At 38.1% G+C, this 21,178-nt stretch overlaps 1 protein-coding gene across 3 annotated transcripts in view; it reads right to left on the reverse strand.

Moving 5' to 3' along the window:
• Window positions 1-20,172, reverse strand: part of ryr3 (ryanodine receptor 3) — a 156,018-nt gene extending 135,846 nt beyond the window's left edge. For 2 of the 3 annotated variants that reach the window (XM_024291525.2, XM_024291524.2), the window contains exon 1: window positions 19,937-20,172. In XM_024291525.2, the coding sequence (XP_024147293.1) occupies window positions 19,937-19,984 (48 nt within the window). In that variant the 5' untranslated portion in view covers window positions 19,985-20,172. The remainder of the gene's footprint in view (window positions 1-19,936) is intronic. The other variant, XM_024291526.2, reaches the window with a different exon arrangement.
• Between the last annotated feature and the right edge of the window lie 1,006 nt (window positions 20,173-21,178).

Genomic DNA, 21,178 nt, shown 5'->3' on the forward strand with positions numbered 1-21,178 from the left:
TGTTTTTAATTGTACAGCGCTTTGAGCTGCACCAAGTATGAAAGGCGCTTTTATAAATAAAGTTTGATTTGATTTGATTTGATTTGATGATACAGGCCGAAGTCACTCCGCTGATGTCCTCGACACTGCGCAGCAGAAGTCCGCGAACTTTCACCGTCTCTTCTTCTATCAGGTAACGGCCCACAATGCTAGCTCTGCTGCTAGCTTAACGGTGTAGCTCTCCCCGCCGTGGTCAGAGTAATCCCGGCTTGAACTCCCGTTCCCTCGGTACAAACTCAGTCTGAGTGACCTCCGACTCGGCTTCCTCTTCTGTGGAGCGAGACGTCAATCTGTTCTCCCTCCTTTTTTTCTTCTTTTCCGTCGGCGAAGAACGAAGCGGACTCCCTTGTCCTTCTCAACACGAGCCTTTCCCTCCTTTTTTCCTCTTCTTCAGCACCCCCGCGCTATCCGCCAGCCACACCCAGTTTCCGCCCACATATTTCAAAATAAAACTCTGAACAATTAACAATATAACATATTAATAAAAAAACACATTTCTACACATGGAAGAATCGCATGATATTTAGAGATCAGGTTTATTTAAAGTATTTTAAAGAGTTCTACCAAAGTATCTGTAATCCCTTCTCCATGTCTGGGTTCACAAGATCATTCAGAGACTCTCCTGGTACTCTGAGCTTCACCTCTACTGCAGGAGCTGCGTCTGAATGATGGACGCTTTCAGTCTCTCTGTGACCCACGTTGATGACTTGCTTTCCCGCATTAGTCCAAAGTAGGAAAAAAAATAATAAAAACAAAACAAGGTTGAAAATGTGAAAAACAGGAATTGTAAATTTGAAGACAAAAAAACATTTGAAAGAAGTTTTAAACTTGAAAATACAAATTGAAAACTTTAAGGAATTATTAAAAATTTGACAAATTAAAATTGAACATTTGAAAAAAAAATATTGCAAACATGAAATAAATATTAAAAAAAATTGAAAAGAAAAATGTAAATTTGAAACTTGAATAAAAAACTCAAACTTTTACCAATAACAAATAAAAGTTTGTTTATACTTTCCTTTTATTGTTTCTCATTCTTTGCTTTCATTTTTCTGTTTTCCAATTTCTGCTGCTGAGTTGGTCCTAATTTTACATGGGGGCGAGACTTTGGGGACAGGAATTAAAACTGAAAACAGAACTAAAAAGCAAACAGGGAAAAACTAAAAAAGGAAAAGTACAAATAAACATTTTTTTATTATTTGAACTGTTTTTTTTATTCAAATTTGAAATTTACTTATTTTTTCAATTATTTTTATATATCTTTCAAGTTTGCAAATAGTATTTTTTCAAATGTTAAATTTGCTTCTATTTTTTTATTTTCAATAATTCCTTCACGTTTTTAATACGCATTTTGAAGTTTAAAACTGCTTTCAAATTTTCTTTTTTTCCCAAATTTACAATGCCTGTTTTTCAAATTTTCGATCTTGTTCTCCATTGACTTTAAGCTGATCCTGATTTGATCCCATATCGTGATGCGCTGCGTCACGCCATGCTAATCTTGCTACAACGCCCAAAACGTGCTGCTGTCAGACCGACGTGCTGCTGCACGTCTGTTCATTGACTTTACGCTGAAACTGGACGTCCCTGACACACACTCTGTAAATTGCACAAAAACATTTTTATCACAAATTTATTTTCCTCTTGAATAATGACATTTAAAATTAGTTTAGAGGATATCAACGTTGGTTTCTGCCATGTTTTGTGTGTTTATGCAATGGAAAGCCAAGGAACTGATGTTGTTTGTGACTCAAAAGCAGCACTGGATCCCGCTCAGTGGACATGAGGCTCTGTGGGCCATCATAAGTCATATGAATGCATTCAATTAAAGCAGTGGTGGATCTGCTTGTTTTCTGCCATGTTCTAATTGGATAAAGACCTGATCCAGGCAATCAGCCATAAGCACAGTGAGGATATCTGTGCAGAAGTCTTGGTCTAAACTCGACTGAAAGATAAAAAACATATAATCAGAAAATCCTGGATCACTGGAGTAGAAATTGAAAAACATCACAGCTGCAGAAAACCAGCATTTGTCCTTCACCTGCTGTCTCAAAGTGTCTCTGCTTTCTAGGAGTTTCTTTGAAAACAACCCTGTTTTACAGTTTATCCTTAAATTAGTAAAGGCATGAATTAGTGCAAATCAAGCAATTGCGATGCTTCCAGCTCTGTTTGATGTGCAGACACGTGTTGTCTGTGTAGGAGTGCAGATGTTGGGGAGTGGATGTCTGAGTCCGGGGTTGCCATGAATAATGCATCACACATCCCAGCTTTATATTAAAGGAAAAATGAAATAATACTCCTCAGTCATGTCGCCCTGCAGTCTCCCGCCATGGATCACAGGCGCCAAGATTTACAGCGGTACCGTAACAAATGGGATTTTCTTTGCTCGCTTTGCGACGGCGGCCGAGCAGCTTCAGGTGGACGCTCCGCCATAGCAGATGGGGTCCTGAAGGTGTCCGAGAAATTGTGATGTGCAGAAACACCTATTTAATCTCAAATGACAGAGATATTATTCCTAAATATCGTTTCTTCAAAGCAAATTTCCTCTAATTAGTGATGAATATTGATCAAATTAAACACACGGAGGCTTTTTCCACAGTGATTCCTCACAGCAGTGTGTGAACAGAAATTCTTTTTCTGCAGCAGCTGATGATAAATGCTTTGAAACCTAATCCACTTTAAGCTCCAGATATCAATTCTAGATCACAGTTTCTTCAGCTGGAGAAACTCGTCCAACAGAAAGTCAAAGGCAGTAAAAGGGTGAGTATTTGTACTTGATAGAAGTATTTTCTAATAGCAGTGCGCACATTTTATCAAAATCCAGTTTCACCACACTCAGGTGAAAGGATTTAGCAAGAGCATCTATAGTTTATGGTAGAGGTATTTAATTTAATCTTTATATCTATTTCAATAAGAAAAAATGCAATCAAAACTAGATGTTCTTCTTTTGTCTGTTCTGTTAAAACCTCAAAAAGTGTGAAGAAAATGCTAAACAACCTATATATATATATATATATATATGAAGATTATTTTTGATTAGAAGAGGCATTAATGTATTAAACAAAAGAATGTTAGTATTTTCAATAGAAAAAAAAATGTATAAAACATTACCGTATATCAAGTATCATAAATCAAAAATATGTACAGATCATTTTCATTAGAAAGTCCGTCCATCCATTTTCTAAAAAGCTTTGTCCCTTTCGGGGTCACGGACTGCTGGAGTCTAACCCGGCTACTTCTGGGCAAAGGCAGGGTACACCCTGGACAGGTTGCCAGTCTGTCACAGGGCCTCAATAACATGCCCATATACACTCACATTCATACCTAGGGACAATTTTCTGTCTTATCTCCTGCTTATTACCTGGATCAAGTGAGTTTAGCCAATAAGGAGCTTCAATGGCAGGTTGGTTGGAAAACATTTAGGACACCGGCCCTCGAGGACTGACTCCTGATTTAGAGTAACCAACTAACCTATGAAGCATCTTTTTGGATGCTGGAGGAAGCCAGAGCCCCCAGAGAGAACCCACGTATGTACGGGGAGAACATGCAAACTCCACAGAGAAAGGTCCCAGTTGGTGTTTCTTTTTCAGGTCCCCCAGCCGGGACTCAACCAGGGGCCTTCTTGTTGTGAGGCAAGAGCGCTAACCACTGCGCCACCGTGAAAGCCCCATTAGGAAGTTATTAGCAAAAGTCAAGTATGAAAAATCAAAAAGCTGTGCAGATTATTTTAATAGAAAAGTCAGTAACATGAACCAAATATCAATAGTTGAAAATATGTGCTGATTATTTTCATTAAAAAAAATCCTTAACATGAATCACACTTTAGAAATCCAAGTGAAGTGATCTGCTGAAGGTTGGTGATTAACACTGTCCCTGGTTTGAACAGAGTTTATAGTTCTCTTCATCATTATAACTGCAGACTTTGTTTGTCAGCTCCATTGACCTTCAGCTGTTTTCACAACCAAGTGAACTGGGCTCGAGTTTTCTGCAGGTCCGAACTCTCTCCTGAGAATCAGGGTCATAGTTGTCTTTTAGAGATAGCACTAGATCCCAGGCGCTATTATTTTCATGAAATCATATTAGATCCTTATTCTGCTTTGTTTAACTGCTCAGAGGTCTGTAATCAAACACTTCTCAAAGCCTTTGATGTAGCTGATAACCAGTACCTTGGACCGTCCGGTGGACCTATGGTTTAACGAAGATCCTGGAGTTTGGCACCAACATGTTTTCTACCTCCTTACGCTGCATCAGAAGCCAGGCATGCTTTGTCAGTTCAGTTCTACTTTTAATTAGATAATCGTTCATATAGACAGATGTTCCTTCCAGGTTTTTCTTTGCTTCATCAAAGCTAGCTAGCTCTTTTGGTTCACAAACCTGAAAAGGATCACTGGTTTATCTGACTCTTTTCTCCTAGGGTGGCAGATCTTGATGGTATTTAGATCAAGGCAAACTCCCTCAGTCTTGAGAAATGATCCAACTTCGCTTTCCACACTCTCGTCTGTGCCAAGGTCTTCGGTTTGCCCATGTCCAAAGAAGCTTGGCTTCTCTTTATACATTGGAGAGTGTTAACCATTGCTGCTTGCTAGTTGTGATGGTTTTTGCTGCACTAAACCCTGGAAAGGCCAAGGAAGTTTGTGGAAAAGTTCTGAGAAACGTTTGTTGCACTGCAGAACCCTTGTTATCAAAAATTAAGGACCTTGTTACATTCGGGTTCAACACCAATGAGTCTTGGTCCAAACCCCTACTCCAAGCTATACCATTTCACTGTGTAGATCTGAGGAGCAAAATGGTCAGGAGCTCTGGGTGATGACCGAAAGAACGAGACCCAGACTAAAAGTTGCTGAAATGAGTTTCCTCCATAGAGTGGCTGGGTACTTCCTTAGAGATAGGGTGAGAAGCTTGATCGCCTGGAGAGAGCTCGGAGTAGAGCCATTTCTCCTCCACTTCCAGAGAAGCAAATTGAGATTGCTCGAGCATCTGGTCTGGATGGCTCCTGGAGGCCTCCCTGGAGAGGTGTCCCGGGCATGTCAAACTGGGCGGAGGCCCCGGAGAAGACCCAGGACACACTGGAGAGACTACATCTCTTAGATGGCCAGGGAACTTGTGACAAAGTAGTTGCATCTACTTTGCACTTATGGTTGGCACATTTTAAAATGTCCAGTAGGAACAAAACAGATTGCACATGTTCAAAGTTGTTTATTGATTTTGTGATCTCTCACCTCATCTTCCTGATGCCCACAGGACAAAATGGTGGCCAAGCCTGTGACTTCCTGTTTAAGGGTGGGGCACAGGAAGTGAGACGGGTTTAAATTGTTTGCTTACTTTTTGATTTGTAATGTTCTGAGGTGTCTGTTTATTTATGTTTGTTTTGTTTACAGGACTTTAAATGTATAGTTTGCAGGACATTTCTATCTTTTGTCTTTCCTTTTTTTCTATTGTTTGGTCAAGGTGACTTCCTTCCTGGGCATGGCCAGCCAATTAGCTGAGATTTATAAAAGGGGAGAAGCTCAGTGTAAAGGGAGGCTGGCAGAGGGAAGGAGCTTGTGTGAGCTGTGCAACTCTGAATAAAACTTTGTTCCTGAACTATAAAGAAGTCTGCCTCCTATGTTAATCCAGACCACTCCTGTCACACTACATTGTGACAGAACTCCTCGAGGTCCCCCAGAGGAGCTGGAGGAAGTGGCCGTGAAGAGGGAAGTCTGGACATCTTTGCTTAGACTGCTGCCCCCGTGATCCGGTCCTGGATGAGCGGAAGAAGATGGGATGGATAGATCTGAGGAGCAGGTGCAGCAGAAGATGAAGCTCAGTCACCCACCGCTCCAGCTGGATGTGCATTTTGGGGACAACAGTCTTCCGGATGTTGGCCTCGACTTGGAACATTTGCTAAAAATAATGACCAGAAGCATATGCTGTTGGGTTATTGGGCACCAGATTCCCAGGATGATTTGTCTTTCCAGTCCTTGAACTCCCATGCAGCCGGAGTGGACCTCTTCCCCCGCTGCTTAGAGACAGTCTCTGTTTGCTGGAGTTTTCCTCCAAACCAATGGCTGTGAGGAACTATATGCTCATTTATCCAGAATTTGCCTCCAAATTGACATTGTTTAAGAACAAACTTCTGTACGTGCGTGCTACCATACCCAACAGACATTATTTGGACTTGGAGGGTGATACAAAAGGGGGCCTCGTTAATTCTCCACCTATCTTGTACCATTCCACAATCACTGTGTGGACAGCCCCACCATGCTTCCATCAAACGTTTTCTGATGAGCTGTTCAAAATGTTTAAGGCCAGCACTACCCAGGCTCTGAGCTCCATGACCATGCCCAAAATATACCGGGGTGTGCACCTGGAAGAGTTTGGAGCACATCTCTGTCAGCAGTCCACTGCACCGCCTTCTCAATGCGGTTAGACTTGATAGTTAGACGGATTAGTGACTGAAAAGTCTGACTTTGACGCAAATAAGCACAACTTGTTTCCAGTCTAGTCAAAGTGACAAACAGAGCAAGAATTAAAAATAAGACTGACACACAACTGGTTAATCAGCTGAAGCTTTTGTCTCCAGCTGATTAATGAAAGTAATTACTCTGCATCAGAGTCCACTCACGCTGCTGCTGCTGAGACCGTAATTCTTCCTGGACCACCTCAGCATCTTAAAGCTCTGCGCGTCTCACCTGATCAATGCAACTTACATCCCTCTAGTGCATTGGTGTAGCCTCGTTACACTACATTTGATCTTGATCGTGACATTGATTAGGACTTATAAGGGTTCTCTTAATGAATAAGAATAAAGCTGCTGTCAAAAGCCATTTATAGCCACAATCAAAGGTATGACAGCAGAAGTTATTAGGACGAGAAAGAAAGTATACCTGAGAGACGACCAGTTTGGCTTCTGCTGTATTTTGGGAAACAATTTGAGAACTACAGAATAAAATGAAAACCAAGGAAAAAAGTGTAGTCATGTTCTGCCCCTGAATGTTTTATGGATGTTATGTAAGCAGTAGAAAACAGTCGAAAGCATCAACAATATATTTGTTGCTTTGATAAATGCAGAAACACAGAATTTGAGGTAGAAGCTTCTACAGGATTCTGCTTAGATGTGAAGGGTTTTTTCAGCATAAAAGATGGTCTTACAAAGAAAATTAAAATATAAAACAGAATTAAATATTCAACAAATTTATGAACTTAAGATATGAGTTGCTTATTAAGAAGTTAAGTCAAAGTGTGTCTATTCTATTGCTTTAAATTATGGCATCACAGTTTTTCACAAGATGTTTCCAATGACTACGAAATTGGGCAAATTGGATTTGCAGTAATAAATCTGCCTGATGAAAACAAGACAATTTTGAAAAACAAAAAAAAGAACCCCCCCGCACACACGCACACACATATATATATATATATATATATATATATATATATATATATATATACGTTTTTCCATTTGGATTAGGTGGTTTTGAGGAATAAAAATGTCAAAATTCAAATATTTTGCTGCAATGAAACACTTTAAAAATTAAATTAATCACATGACCAACAATCGGATATCGAGGAGAGCAAGAAGTCCCACAGCATCACATCAAAGTTGAGGGTGGATTCACAGCTTCTCTGTAGAATCACCAACCACAGCTTCCCAAAATCGCTTAGTCTCTAGCCGCTCATAAAGATATGATAATAGTAATAGACAACAAAGCTCATGTGCTCCACTGTTTTCAGGCACATTTGATTCATCAACCTCTGGTCTTTTTACTTCAAGTCTGATGAGACTTTGTGGATTTTTTTTTTCCAGATGTGTTGTGTTATGGAATAATGAGTTGTTTGCAAACAAAATAAAAGTCGAAAAATTAAAATGTTTTTTTCATTTTTACAATGTAGCTGCATTACTCATTTCTTAAATAAAATGAAAAAGAAATCCTGCAAACAGCATTTACATTTTCTACGTCAACACCGCTCATTCTGTGACATAAGTAAAATTATGAAGATAAGGGCGTTTGATTTTTCATTTTCAAAAGTTTTCTAGTAAATTTGTACCAGAATTCAATCAGAAAAATCAAATATGAAAATTTAAATTCATAAACAGAAATGCTTTTTCTTTTCACAATGTAACTGCATTACTTGTCTATTAAATAAAATGAAAAAGTAATTGACTTTTATTTTAAACTATGAGTCACAAATGCTTCCATTTTGTGTTACCTGAGGAACTCAAACAATTCATTAATGGAAAAACAAAAAAAATTGTCATCTCCACAAACTATACAACACAACACAAGTTTTTTAACAACAGTCAGTTCCTTTTTGATTCAGAAAACAGATATGTACCATTAAGTCACTTACCTACAACTAAAATGATAATGTTCCAAGAGCCAAGAGAATGAAAAACAACAATAAATCCCATTTTTGAAGATGTCAACTCATGTGATAACCATGTGTCTCTCTGAGTTAGTTGACAATCAGGGGCAACACAATGGTGTAATGGTTAGCACTCTAGCCTCATAGTGTGAAGGTCCAGGTTCAGATCCCAGCTGGGACCTTCCTGTTGAGGGCAAGTTCTCCCCAGGCATGTATGAGTTTTCCCCAGGCGCTCCAGTTTCTTACCACAATCCAAAAACATTCTTCACAGGTGAATTTTTGTCTCTAAATTGCTCCTATGTGTAGATGTGAATGTTGCTGAGTGGCCCAGCAACAGACTGTCGACCTGTTCAGGTGTACCCCACCACTGCCCAACAGTAGCAGTGCCATGACCCCAAAAGGGATCCTGAAAATGTATGAATGAAAGTTAATAATCGCCTAAGTGGAGACTTTATTTTAATAACTGTTCTCACAGGGACTAAATGTTTTGTGGTTTGTGTTTAGACTCCCAGATCTCATTTATTTTGCTCAACTCTGTTTTGACTGATTTTAAGTGATAATCTTAATTGCTCTCGTGATTTCCTTTTGTGAACTATTATTTGTCCAACTATTCATGTCTGTAATATGGTTTTTCTGACTTCTGCAGATTACTGATGGGTTTGGTGACAAAGAACAGACTTGTGGCTTCTATTTGGACTAGTTTTATCCAAATATCATTATTAATATCAGTATTTTATAATCTATGACCCTTTAACTTTGATTGCTGCTTCCACACAGCTGCTTCTAACTCTTTAAAAGTTCGTATGTGCGTCAGCAGTAGTACAAGCAGTACCTGTGTGCCAGAGGAGCTTTCTGAAATAGAGTCAGTATGAGAAAGAGCGCGCTCTTGTTGGCACTGGGTCCTGCCATGGTTACGTAAAGCCTCTGTAAATGATGGAGGTGCCAGTCACCTTGCTGTCCTTCAGCGCTGCGGCCTGAGGGAGGTTGAGCTGCCAGAGGACATTGTGTTGCTTTGCCATCACAGCCTGCTCAATCGATACAAGGAAAACGCTTCATGTTCAATTTAGATCCAACTGAAGGAGCCTGAACTGAGGGTAGAGGGCATTTCTGGGATCTCTACGGGGGGTAAAAACAGATGCGCAGTGGACGTCCAGTAGGGCTGGGAATCACTGGGTACCTCACGATACGATACGATACGCGATACATGGCTCACGATATCGATAATATCGCGATACTGCGATAATTGGTAAAAAATCCTCTCTAATAACTAGCATTATATAGAAGAACATGTTTTTGGGAAAATATATCCCCATTTATCTTTTTCAGCTTAAACACAATCATAATAAACAACTTTTGTTATTTTGTGCAAGAAATTATAGAAACTTGTGGAACATCGCTGAAATCAGTAATACTATGTCTTTGACAAACATTGACAACAACTGAATTATAATTATCTGTCAGATTCAATGTTAACAATAGTAAACATGATCAGCAGTGACACTACTTAGTGCAGAATTGTTGTAACAGAACAAAAATTAAATAATTCAAGTGACGACAGCCATCTACCTCTAAAAGAACATCACTCCAAAGGATGATGAATATAATGTTTTACAGCCTCTCTCAAGTTTTACCTAATTTTTCGTGCACTTTTCTCACATTTGAAAAGGGCTGAGCATCCAAAATCGAAGGCTGATTTACTCAGACTGTCACTTGAGATTATTTTCCAATCTTTATCTATTTTCTATTTGGTCAGTCAGCAGTCAATAGGTAAAATCCTTAAAACACACATAATAATGGCAATAATTATTTACAAATTCAAATTCTATTACAGAATAGAAATAAACAACTTTAATCAACAATAATAAATATAATTTTCAGTGCTTCAATTAACTAGCAACCTCCCTAATTTTACAGTGAATTCATTTACTTTATTTAAAATATATTTTTATTTAAGTTCATACATCAAATCCTACATTTTTTTACGTAAGAACTCTAATTAATATTAGCAACAAGTAATTACATTCATTTGAAAACTTCACATTATAAATTTACCAAAGTTACACCGTAAACCAGAAGGTTAAACATTGAAGTGCATGAAAACGAAAATTCCCACCGGTACCTGAAGTACACACAAACTATTGTAACTGCGCACCGATCAAACAGGAAATAAGCGACTGCGGTCATTCTAGCACTCAAAGTCATTTCTGCTGCCTCTGCTACAGATGGATTACAAACGTGCACAGGTAGGCACACCCGCTACAGAGCCTGTAACTCGCCGGTGCTTTTTCCTGAATGAAGCTCGTGCGTCGCTATTAAAAGTCCGACACTGCGCGCCTAGATGCTCAACAGTTCCATCACGCGACTGAAACGCTGAGCGCAACAGCCTCTTCAAATGAAAATATAAGATCGATACTTGGTGAGAACCAATCGAAAATCACTCGCAGGACTAGATATCGCGATATATCGCAATATCAATATTTTGGCACACCCCTAGCCTGGACAATCCAAAAACCTGCAGCCTCCAAACAGGGGCTGACCCCTACAGATGCATGACTAAGGTTAATGACTAAAGCTTTATTGAGACAACTACCGTAGATCTAGAGCACAGGTGTCAAACTCCAGGCCTCATGGGCCGGTGTCCTACATGTTTTCCAACCAACCTGCCTTTGAAGCTCCTTATTGGCCAAACACACCTGATCCAGGTAATCAGCAGCAGATGAGGCAGGATTTCTGGAAAACCGGTAGGATGTCGGCCCTCGAGGACTTGAGTTTGACACCCCTGATAGAGCTACAAAAATGAGAATATTGTGAAGAAGTTTAATATTGTTTTTCCAAAGGGAAACTTCTATACCGTATAGAATAGGGGTCTCAAGCTAGCGGCCCCCGGGCCATTTGAGGCCCCCAAGATGATATTTTGCGGCCCCCACCTTATTATGAAAGTTCAGTATCTACTAAACAATGTCTGCTTCTTTGATGATAGCTTCATATTTGCTTTATGCCTAAAACTTTTACTATTGTCGTTGGATCTGGTCGTCAGAAAAGTCCTTAGCAACAGTTGCGAGCATCGTTAGCTCCTGTTGTTTCACAGAGGATATTGCTTGGTAGTACATAGACATGAACAAATGTTCAATAAGGTTGTTCAGTAGACATAGACAATGATATAGAGAGTGGACGCAAAAACACATTGTTGACACAAATAGAACCCCATACAACCAAACTCCACCTTCAGTGGCTCCATGGTAACTTGAGTTGGAGACCCCTGATAAAGAATAATTGCACAAATATTGATTAAATCGTTTATTTCTTGTACATTTGGTGATTATAGCCAAAATTGGAATTTTAAGGTGTCAGAAAAGTAGAAATTCACATTAGACGCATGGCAAGAGGAGGATTTTAGAAAATATCAGACTTCCAAATAAACGTTCATTTCTATGTACTATATTTGAGCCTCCTTTTGTATGAACTACTTCATCAATGCCTCAGAGGTCCCTTGTGTCTCTGTAGAGGTTGGTTGGTTTGATAGCTGCCTTCACGTCGTCTGCGTGGTTGGGTTTGGTGTCTCTCGTGTTCCTCTCGATAACAGATCTGCTGTTGGGATCTGACCAGGTAAGTCTGACCAGGTAAATCTGGAGGATTAGGACATTTGTAACAGAGTTCAGCCTTCGTCTGTGTGTCTTGATGTTCGGACTCCAGCCTTAATACATTCACTGTGATGTTCTCCCAAAACTCTTGAATGGATTCTCAATCCTCTCAGGACTGCAGTTCTCCCTGTCGTTCGTGGGCAGTTTTTCAACCTCATCATTTTCTGTTCATGAGTGGAAACAGCATTCTGTCAACAACCAGCTGGTTTACCAAAGATTCATGGGACTGGAACCTCCAGGTGAAGGGTGTTGATGACGGTTGTCTGAACATCTTTCTGATGATCCCAGAGCCCCTGGAAAAGCTCAGGAAATGTTTTGGAGAGAGTTTCCTCCTCTACTAATTGATTCTAAACTCAGTGAGAGCTACCCACCTAAAAGTGCCCTGCAGAGCAGAAAGAACTCCGACTCTGCTTTGGCGCTCTGCGAGTGACTGATGGAACAGAACCGTCACACTTACTTGTCCTGAAGTGACAGTCATTTTTCTGTCTGTGTTCAGTGTTCATTGATCTTATGAAGATGGCACTTTGATTTTATCTACTGTCAAAAATTCACAAGTAATGTAAAAAGGTATGTAGTACTTTTTCACTTTTAAATATGCAGAGTACAATATTGATGTGGTACAAAGTGGTTGAATTAAAATAGTTGAGTTCACTTGTTTTACTGCCAGAATGCCATGCTTTTTGTAGTCATTTTATTCATCCTGTTTCCACTTTTACAAACAAAATACCCTGCAGTGAACTGGTGTACCCCGTCCCTCCATCACCCAATGTAGCTGGGACAGGCTCCAGCAACCCCTTGACTCAGGAAGTATCCGTGGGAGTGGATGGATAGACGCAACAAAATGTCAGGAAAAACTTTGTGACTGCAGCTGTACAGCAAACAGCTGACGTCATGCAGCCAGCAATGCAGATCAATCAATCAATGACTCATTTGGGAAAAGAATTTGATCCAAAAAGATTTATAGTCGCTTCCCACATTCACTAATGTGTTTTTACCTAAGTCCATTTTTTAAAAATTATTTCTCTGTTGAAACTTTTTTTTTTTGGTTGTAAATTTCTTTAACCCTTTAATGCTGGAGCTCTATGGAGCTAAATTGGGGCCAAACTTATTTGAAACCCCAATAAAACAAATTGAAAAAAAATAATGGTGTTTGGCCAAAACAAGTTTAAAATGTCTGAAACGTTTTGCTATTCTACAATAAACATAATTATTTTCAGCTTCAAATGTTTTATTTTTTAAGTTTCATTTTCTAACAGTAGCTATCACAGTTCTCTGAGTCAGTGAATGCACCGGGACTCAAGTTACCACCCTCATTAATTGGTCATTCATTATGAAAACAGACATTTTCAGATTCGAAAAAAAAAAAAAAAAGACTTGAAACTGACAAAAAAAAAAGTTTTGAAATTAAAAATTTTAGTTTTGAAACCTAAAAAACAGAAAATTTGAAACTGAAAATAAGTAAGTTTATTTTAGAATACCAAAAAATGTTTTATATTTTACATTTTTTGGGCCAAACATCAATTTTTTTTTCAATTTATTTAATTTGGGTTTCAAAAATATTGGTACCAATTTAGCTCCATACTAATGGCTCTGCTGCCAAATACTGGTCCCAACCTATAACCACCAGAAACAATGTGTGGTTCCATGTCTTGCTCAAGGACACTTCAGCACATGGGGGGGGGGCATTAAACCAACATTCTTCTGATCAGAGGTTGACCTCAACCCTTAAAATGATTGAAGAGTCACGGTAGTTCATAGAACATCAATGCTGGAGCAAAAGCTAGTTTTAAAAAAATGAACTGGTCAACCAGTAACAACTCAACCATCTACTTTTTTATTTGACTAGAAAAGCCAATTAGGAGCCTGGAAAAGTCGAGTCACTTGTTGGTTTTAAGGTGATACTGCCTGTAGGAACATAACAGGCGCATCAGTTGATACAAACTGTTACTTGATAATGACTCACTTCTCTGTCTGCCTGAAAACCTTTTCACTTGTTTACCCCAAAGAGTGGAACATGCATGAAGAACATTGTTTAAAACATTGTAGTTTCTTTAAAAAAAATTGGGCTGTAACAATTCACTTGGTGGCAATTTGATTCATATTATAATTTGTCGATTTTGGTTCGTTTTGAACAATTGGATCTGATTGAGTGATCTAAAATGGATCAGAACATTTTTATCCCAAACTTCCATCAGTGAGACTCAGAGGTAAATAGCTGCTCAATTCAGTTGATTCATTGTTACATCCCTATTAAAAAATGCGTTCTAATAATTCATATTTTTTCCAGCAGCTAAAATGCTTTACAACAGTGACTACAACTACTTTACTTCAATTCAAAAGTTGTTTTCATAATGAGCTTGCTATTAGCTGCTATCAGTACTTATGAATTGGTTCTAAAATTGGCTTAAAATAAAAATGGGATTTTAAACCAGTTTTAAAGGGTCATGACATGATTTTCTTAAGCCTTCCAGAGTAAACTAAATCCAAATATATCAGCATATATTATCTTTTGGAACACTAAAGAACAAATTATTAATGAAATATTAGTTATTTGTGGGTTTTTTCCTACCCAGAAGTAAAACGACTTGATTTCTGAAGCTCCACCTGCCGCACCTAGAGCCTTGAGCCGCACCGTGTCTTAAACATCCAAATGTTTTCAAGGACGGATGCACATACCATGAATCTGTCTTATGTAGGCATGGCCATTGCTACACTGGTTCACAACACAAATACTCTGCACGATGTGAACTTATATTGGGGAGGTCTTAAAGGAGCCTCGTGTCTAAAGTAACAAACATCTTTTTAAGATGGAATTTATTGAGGACAGGACAGAACTGAAAGATATACGGTAATCTGCTTCTAAAATGAAAGTTTTTTGCTGATCACCACTAGCGTTAGAGTTAGAGAAAGTTAGAGTGGGGGCGGAGCTGTCAGAGATTTCCTGAAAGGGGCGGTCTCACTCTGTGACATCAGCACGTGAGGACCCGCAGGTTTTTAGAGGACTACTCTGAAATGCGTGAATGGTTCAAAATACCGCTTTGAGGTTCTTTATAGTGAGGAATGAACATTATAATACACCTAAAAGCTCAAAAAGTTGTTTTTTCATGGCGTGGCCCCTTTAAGGACTATGTTTTTACTGGTTCTGACCAGAATAATCCAGATTATGAGTATTACATATATGTTATATTTGATTGATGATGCTGTTTACTGAAATCATGAAATGTTTTTTATGAGATTAATCAATAATGAACAAGCTTTAGTTGATAATTACTTTATTTAAAGTATCAAATGTGACAAGTGTGTATTTGTTTGTTTGTTTTTTTTAGTTTATATTCAATGCATTTCATTAATTATGTAATAAGTTTGAAAAACGTGTGTTTTGTCCTGTATTTTTCACAATCTATGCCTGAAATAAACCAAATCAATCAATATTTAAGAAATAGTACAAATCCTTCTTTAACCTGAGTTCAGCTAAACCCAAATCAATTGGTATATATAAGCAAATGTTGGATTTAGAAGTTACATAATTAAAAAGTTACATGATAAAACATTGAAGAATATAAAAGTGCACATTTATTTATTTATTTATGTGGGAAAGGCCTTTGTTTCTCCATTTTTTCAGTATTAACTTTCCATATTGTCAGTTGAGATCCTGCAGATGTTGCATCAGCTGCTCCATAAGAAAACAAACACTCAGTTTGTCTTAATCTTTCCTTAAGTTATTTAAAGTTAAAATGTTTAACTCCAGGTCTGCTGATCCAGCCCGTCACTGGGACTCATTAGGCTCTGGTCAATGGCTGGTTTGACCTTTTTAAATGGTACTTTATCCCAATAAAAGTGGTGTTTAAGTGTTGCTGGTCAGGAGCTCAAGCGCTGCCCCTGTTACAGTTAGTGCCAGGCCAGCAGAGTCATAAGTGCTGTGGAAGCATCATCTTTAAAAAGGCTAAATTTAACCCCCCAGAGCCTTCGCCTTGGTATGCAGAAGGCTCTCAGGACAACATAAACTCCAAATAAGACAAGCAGAGCTGCAGTGCAATGCAAGGCTCAATATCTGGGTTTAAAAGTTTGAAGCACCTGGACAGTCTAAAATAAACACATGGTGTTCGCATATTTACAGACGTATCTCTACTTTAGCATATGTCGAAACTGAGAGTTTCGTAAACAAACTGGACACCTTTTATCAACTTCAACTGTGAAGCTCTCATCAGCAACAGACGCACAAAGACCGACCATCTGTCATCACTTCCTAACAGCTTCTTTACAGCTCATAACTCTTCTGCAGAAACTGTGACACATCTACAAGTTGGTCTACCACAGCTAATTCTGAAAATCCCAACCATTAATCCATCTAAGCCTGCTTTCTGGAGCTTCTAACAAGGTTTAGGCCCCAGAGGGAAGCCCCGCCCCGTCCCAAACCGCTGTGTCATCAGATATCCAAGATGCCAGGCTGACAGTAGAATCTGAGAGGGGGGGGGTCAGCAGATGGCTGGCATCACAAATAGTAGGAGCTGCTAAGTACAAGGTTCTACAACTAGCTGGGCCTGAAGGGGCTTATACAATAATCTATACGTCAACATCTCCAACTCATGGACCAAATGGGCATCAATGGGATACCAGAGAGCACAGCAGCACTTTATGAACTGTAGGGGTCACTATTAAGTGTCAGACGTTTCACTGAGCTCAATTCTTCTTTTGGAACTTATCTGTTTTAACGGTATGGTTGGGAAACTGAAAGTTCTCTGTTAACTTTGTTGAGTATCCGTTCACCGTGTGACGTTAGCAGACATCACTGATGAACCTAAAGCTTCAAATCACAACATAAAAGTTGAAAGCTCCCTTAAACCCAAAGATGAACCGGATCCGGAGCCTCCAGTTTCTTGGATGACTCAAACGTCACGTCTCTGTAATGCCTGAGATATGAGCTTGGCCTGGGACAGATGTAATTAAGCGACAGAACAGGCCACGGCAATGTAGCATTTACCTGTTTTCCACAAATTAGTTTTTCTGAAATAGTCATTTTGTTGGTGCATCATTAATTATATCAGGATTCTGAACTGGTGGACTTTTCTAAATATATCTGGAATTGGCTGAGCGGATGTGTATGACTTATGCAAATATAATGCATGTCACTGAATGCTAACTGTATTTGGATTAAAAAGTAAAAGAGTAAATAATAAATGTTTGGGTTTTTTCATTTCATTTGTAGTTTTCAGCCCAGGCATAATACTTTCTATTGATCACATTGTAATGTTTAGCTCTAAGTATTTTTCAGCTTCTTTTCTCCTTAAAGTTATTTTTTAATATTATTTTGGTTTCTTTTTTGATTCTGCTAATTTAGCATAGCATGTAATTTAGTAGCTGTAAAACTGCTAAGATTTATTCCGTTTCTGCAGCCTTACTTAATTTTTAACAACAATTTTTCATTTCATTTTTTACATATTAGTACTTCATAACTATATGTACCTTCTTCATTTCTTCTGCATTGAATTTCTCCCCTTTTGTCTTAAAAATAAATTTATAACAATTTCTCATTTTTGACTAACCCTTCATGATGCTTGAAAATGTTTACGTTAACTCAGCATTTTAGCATGCTTGTATGAGAGATAATAGTAGCTCTGTTTAGCAAACTTTAAGGATGTCATAAAGTTGAATTAATGTGAACATTTAGTAGAATATTTTTTAGATTATATTTCGAGGAACTGGTAATTCAGCCGTTTAGCAACTGCAGGAACCATTTCATGGCAAATTTAACAGACTTCATTTGTTGATAAATGTAGAGATTTTATGTTTTTAACTTTGTAAAAACCATCATCGCAAATATAAAAGCATTTCTTTGCAGTATTAAGCTTTATGGTTACAGACTTTTTTTGATAAGCAAGATTTGGCATGTTTTTTGAATAATTCCAGTTTTTGCAGTTTATTTTATTTTATTTTATTGGTAAATTCAGCTTTTTCAAACACTATCTTATATTAGTTTAAAATTAAATGCATTATTTTTATAATGTGATGTTGCTTTTATTATCCATATTAGAATAAGATTCAATACTTTCCCTCCATTAGCAGGAGATTTGTTCTTTTAGCTGTTGAAATACACACTTGTTTCTGAAAAGATCCACTAGTTAGTACTTATTAATGCTGATGTGACAGGTTTGTTTATTGCTTCGTTGAAGGTCCCATACAGATGCACATTGTGAGATAAGGAAATGGGCAGGTACTGGTGAAGTACAGGCTCCCTGCTGTATGTCACTGTTGATTTAGCTTTGAGATCACAGAGCGAATACAATCTCCCCCCACCCCCGTCAGTCCACCACCTTTTTTCCCCACCAGCACACAGAGATATCACTAACAAATGGGGTGTAAGGATTAAAAAATTAGTTTATTTCTATTCCTGCGATCCAACCAGATCAATCTGTCTGACACAAGTTGGTAATCGAGTTAAAGTAGTTGCTAAGGATGCAGAAGCTGTTTGTTGAAATTACTTCAGTTGCTGAGGAGATTTGCTGAAAGTGCAAAACCTGTTTGCAAAATGCTAAATTTGATTTTTTTTTAAATGAATTTCTTTAAAGAACTATGAAAGAGCGCAGAAGTTGATCTAAATTTCTGAAAAATTTGTAGTAAATTTGTTAAAAAATCTCTAATACATGTCAATTTTGCCAAAGCAAAGGTAGCATGTGGCTTGAATACTAGCTAAACTCCAAAATAGTCTAAAATTCCTCAGTAAACTAAATTAGTCAAAGATGTTAGCATGTTGCTAAGATATTAGCTAAACTACAAATTAGCCCATAAAAACCTCAGTAAATAATAAATTAGGCAAAAATGTTAGCATGTTGCTAAAAAAATTTGCTAAACTCGTAATTACCCCATAAAAACCATGACATGATTTTCTTAAGCCTTCCAGAGTAAACTATATCCAAATATATCAGCATATATTATCTTTGGAACACTAAAGAACAAATTATTAATGAAATATTAGTTATTAGCCAAACATATTAGCAAGTTGCAAAAATATTAGCTAACCTCCAAATAAACCTATAAAAACCTCAGCAGATTAAAAAAATAGCAAAAAACGTTCATATGAAATGTTAACTAAACTACAAATTAACCTAGAAAAATCTCAGCAGATAAAAATTGCCAAAAATGTTAGCATGTGGCTAAAATATTAGCTAAAACCCAACTAACCTATTAAAACCTAAGCAGATAAAAAAATAGCCCAAAACATTAACATAAAATGATAACTAAACTCAAAAATTAACCTATTAAAATCTCAGCAGATAAAAAAATAGCCAAAAACGTTAGCATGTTGCTAAAATATTCACTAAACTCCAAGTTAGCCTATAAAAACCTCAGTAAAACATTAGCATATTTCTAAAATATAAGCTCCACATTTTTAAAGAATTGCTCGAAAAGATGAAAGCATAGTCCATGAATATATTTAAAGGTTTGTTGCTAATTTACTTAAAATGTTAAAGTTTGAAGACTTTCTCATTCATTTCCTATGGCGCATATTTTGCTAAATGTTTCAAAAACTATAAAGTTTATGAATACCAAAAATACAAGCAGTAATGTCCTGAAGAAGCTGAACGTGTTGATACCAAGATTGATGAAATCACCGAAAGTGTGATTGAGCTTTTACCAGGTGAATCACTATTGTTTGAATGCTTACTAAGCAATCACACGATTAATCGTTTCACCCCCTCTAACATAGAGAACGACAGCAGGCTGTCCCCGCAGAGGGGTCTGCATTAGGACAACTTAAGGAAACTCCTCCCGAGCGCAGGTCCGGTTGCAGAGGGAGACTCGTGTCTTTGCACCTGCGGCTCCTCCGCTCACCCCCCACAGGTGCAGCGTGCAACCTGCGGCCACTGCCCTCCATCCCGCGGACGTCTCGAGCCGAACTCCGTCTTTTTACTCACAGTTCTCAGGAACTGGATCTCGTCCTCCCCCTCTCCGCCCTCGGCCATGGTTGGGAAGGAGCCTCCTCAGACTCCGGAGCCCTCCGCTGACTGCCGGCAGAAACGCGATGCTGCGCCTCTCAAGCCGATATTAGCAGAACTCATCCACAGCCATATAGGGCAGAGCGCCTCCGCTTCTCCTACCCCTCACTCGTGCACAGCGCCTCCTCCTCTTTCTCCTCCTCCTCCTCTTGCTCCGTTGCGGACGCACAGAGCGGGGCATCCGTGCACGCACAGCCGGCGGGGATGAGGATGCAGCGTGGATGAAGCAGACGCACAAACTGAGGATCAAACATTCTGTTTTTATTTCATGCCGAACATCTTGAGCCTGTTGCATATTAATAGACGGTTTCACCTTAATGAGGCTACACTTCTATTTTTCTCTCTTTTTTAAATTTATGCTGCAAATTGATGTAATATGAGGTGTGAATCTATTAAATATACAACATGCATGAGTGCTCAAACACAAATGTGAAAGAAAAACTGTAAAAATGGAACATGAAGAGCCAGATGAATGAATTATTTTGGACATTTTTAGATGTTTTACCTGAGACTGATGTTTATTTTTAAGTTTCAAATGTACTCAAAAAATAGACAAAATTTATTTCTAAAATTTCTGTGTCACTTTCTTGAACACGTAGATTGATTTGTGGTATTTAGATCTATTCACATGCTTTAAAACAACGTAGCCTGTAGAGCAGAGACCATTACAGTAATCAGAGAAGTCATGAGGTTAAAAAAGCAAGTTGTGTTTTTTTAAAGTCAATATATCACTGACACCTAGTGGTCAAACTTTACATGCATCCAGACTTTCATTTGGATTTGATTCATTCTTATCAACTTAAAAGTGGCAAATGTTTAGTAAACAAACGACAGTGTTTTAAAATAACAATTATCTTATACATATACAGACGTGGACAAAAGTGTTGGTACCCCTCAGTTAAAGGAGGACAAACCCACAATTCTCACTGAAATCACTCAGAACTTACAAAAGTAACAATAAATAAAACACCTGTGATGTCAATTAAAGGACACACCTGAGTTAATCATCTCACTCTGGTCAAATAGTCTTCAATCTTTTATTGAGGTACCATCATTTTTGTCCAGGCCTGTTTCATTAGTTTGTTTTTTAAAATAATTATGTTAATCAACAATTCAAAAGTGATGGCTGATTTTGATTGTTTAATTTTCATTTTTTTTTTA

Source organism: Oryzias melastigma, linkage group LG24 (genome assembly GCF_002922805.2).
Source record: "Oryzias melastigma strain HK-1 linkage group LG24, ASM292280v2, whole genome shotgun sequence".
In the NCBI taxonomy this organism is placed as follows: domain Eukaryota; kingdom Metazoa; phylum Chordata; class Actinopteri; order Beloniformes; family Adrianichthyidae; genus Oryzias; species Oryzias melastigma.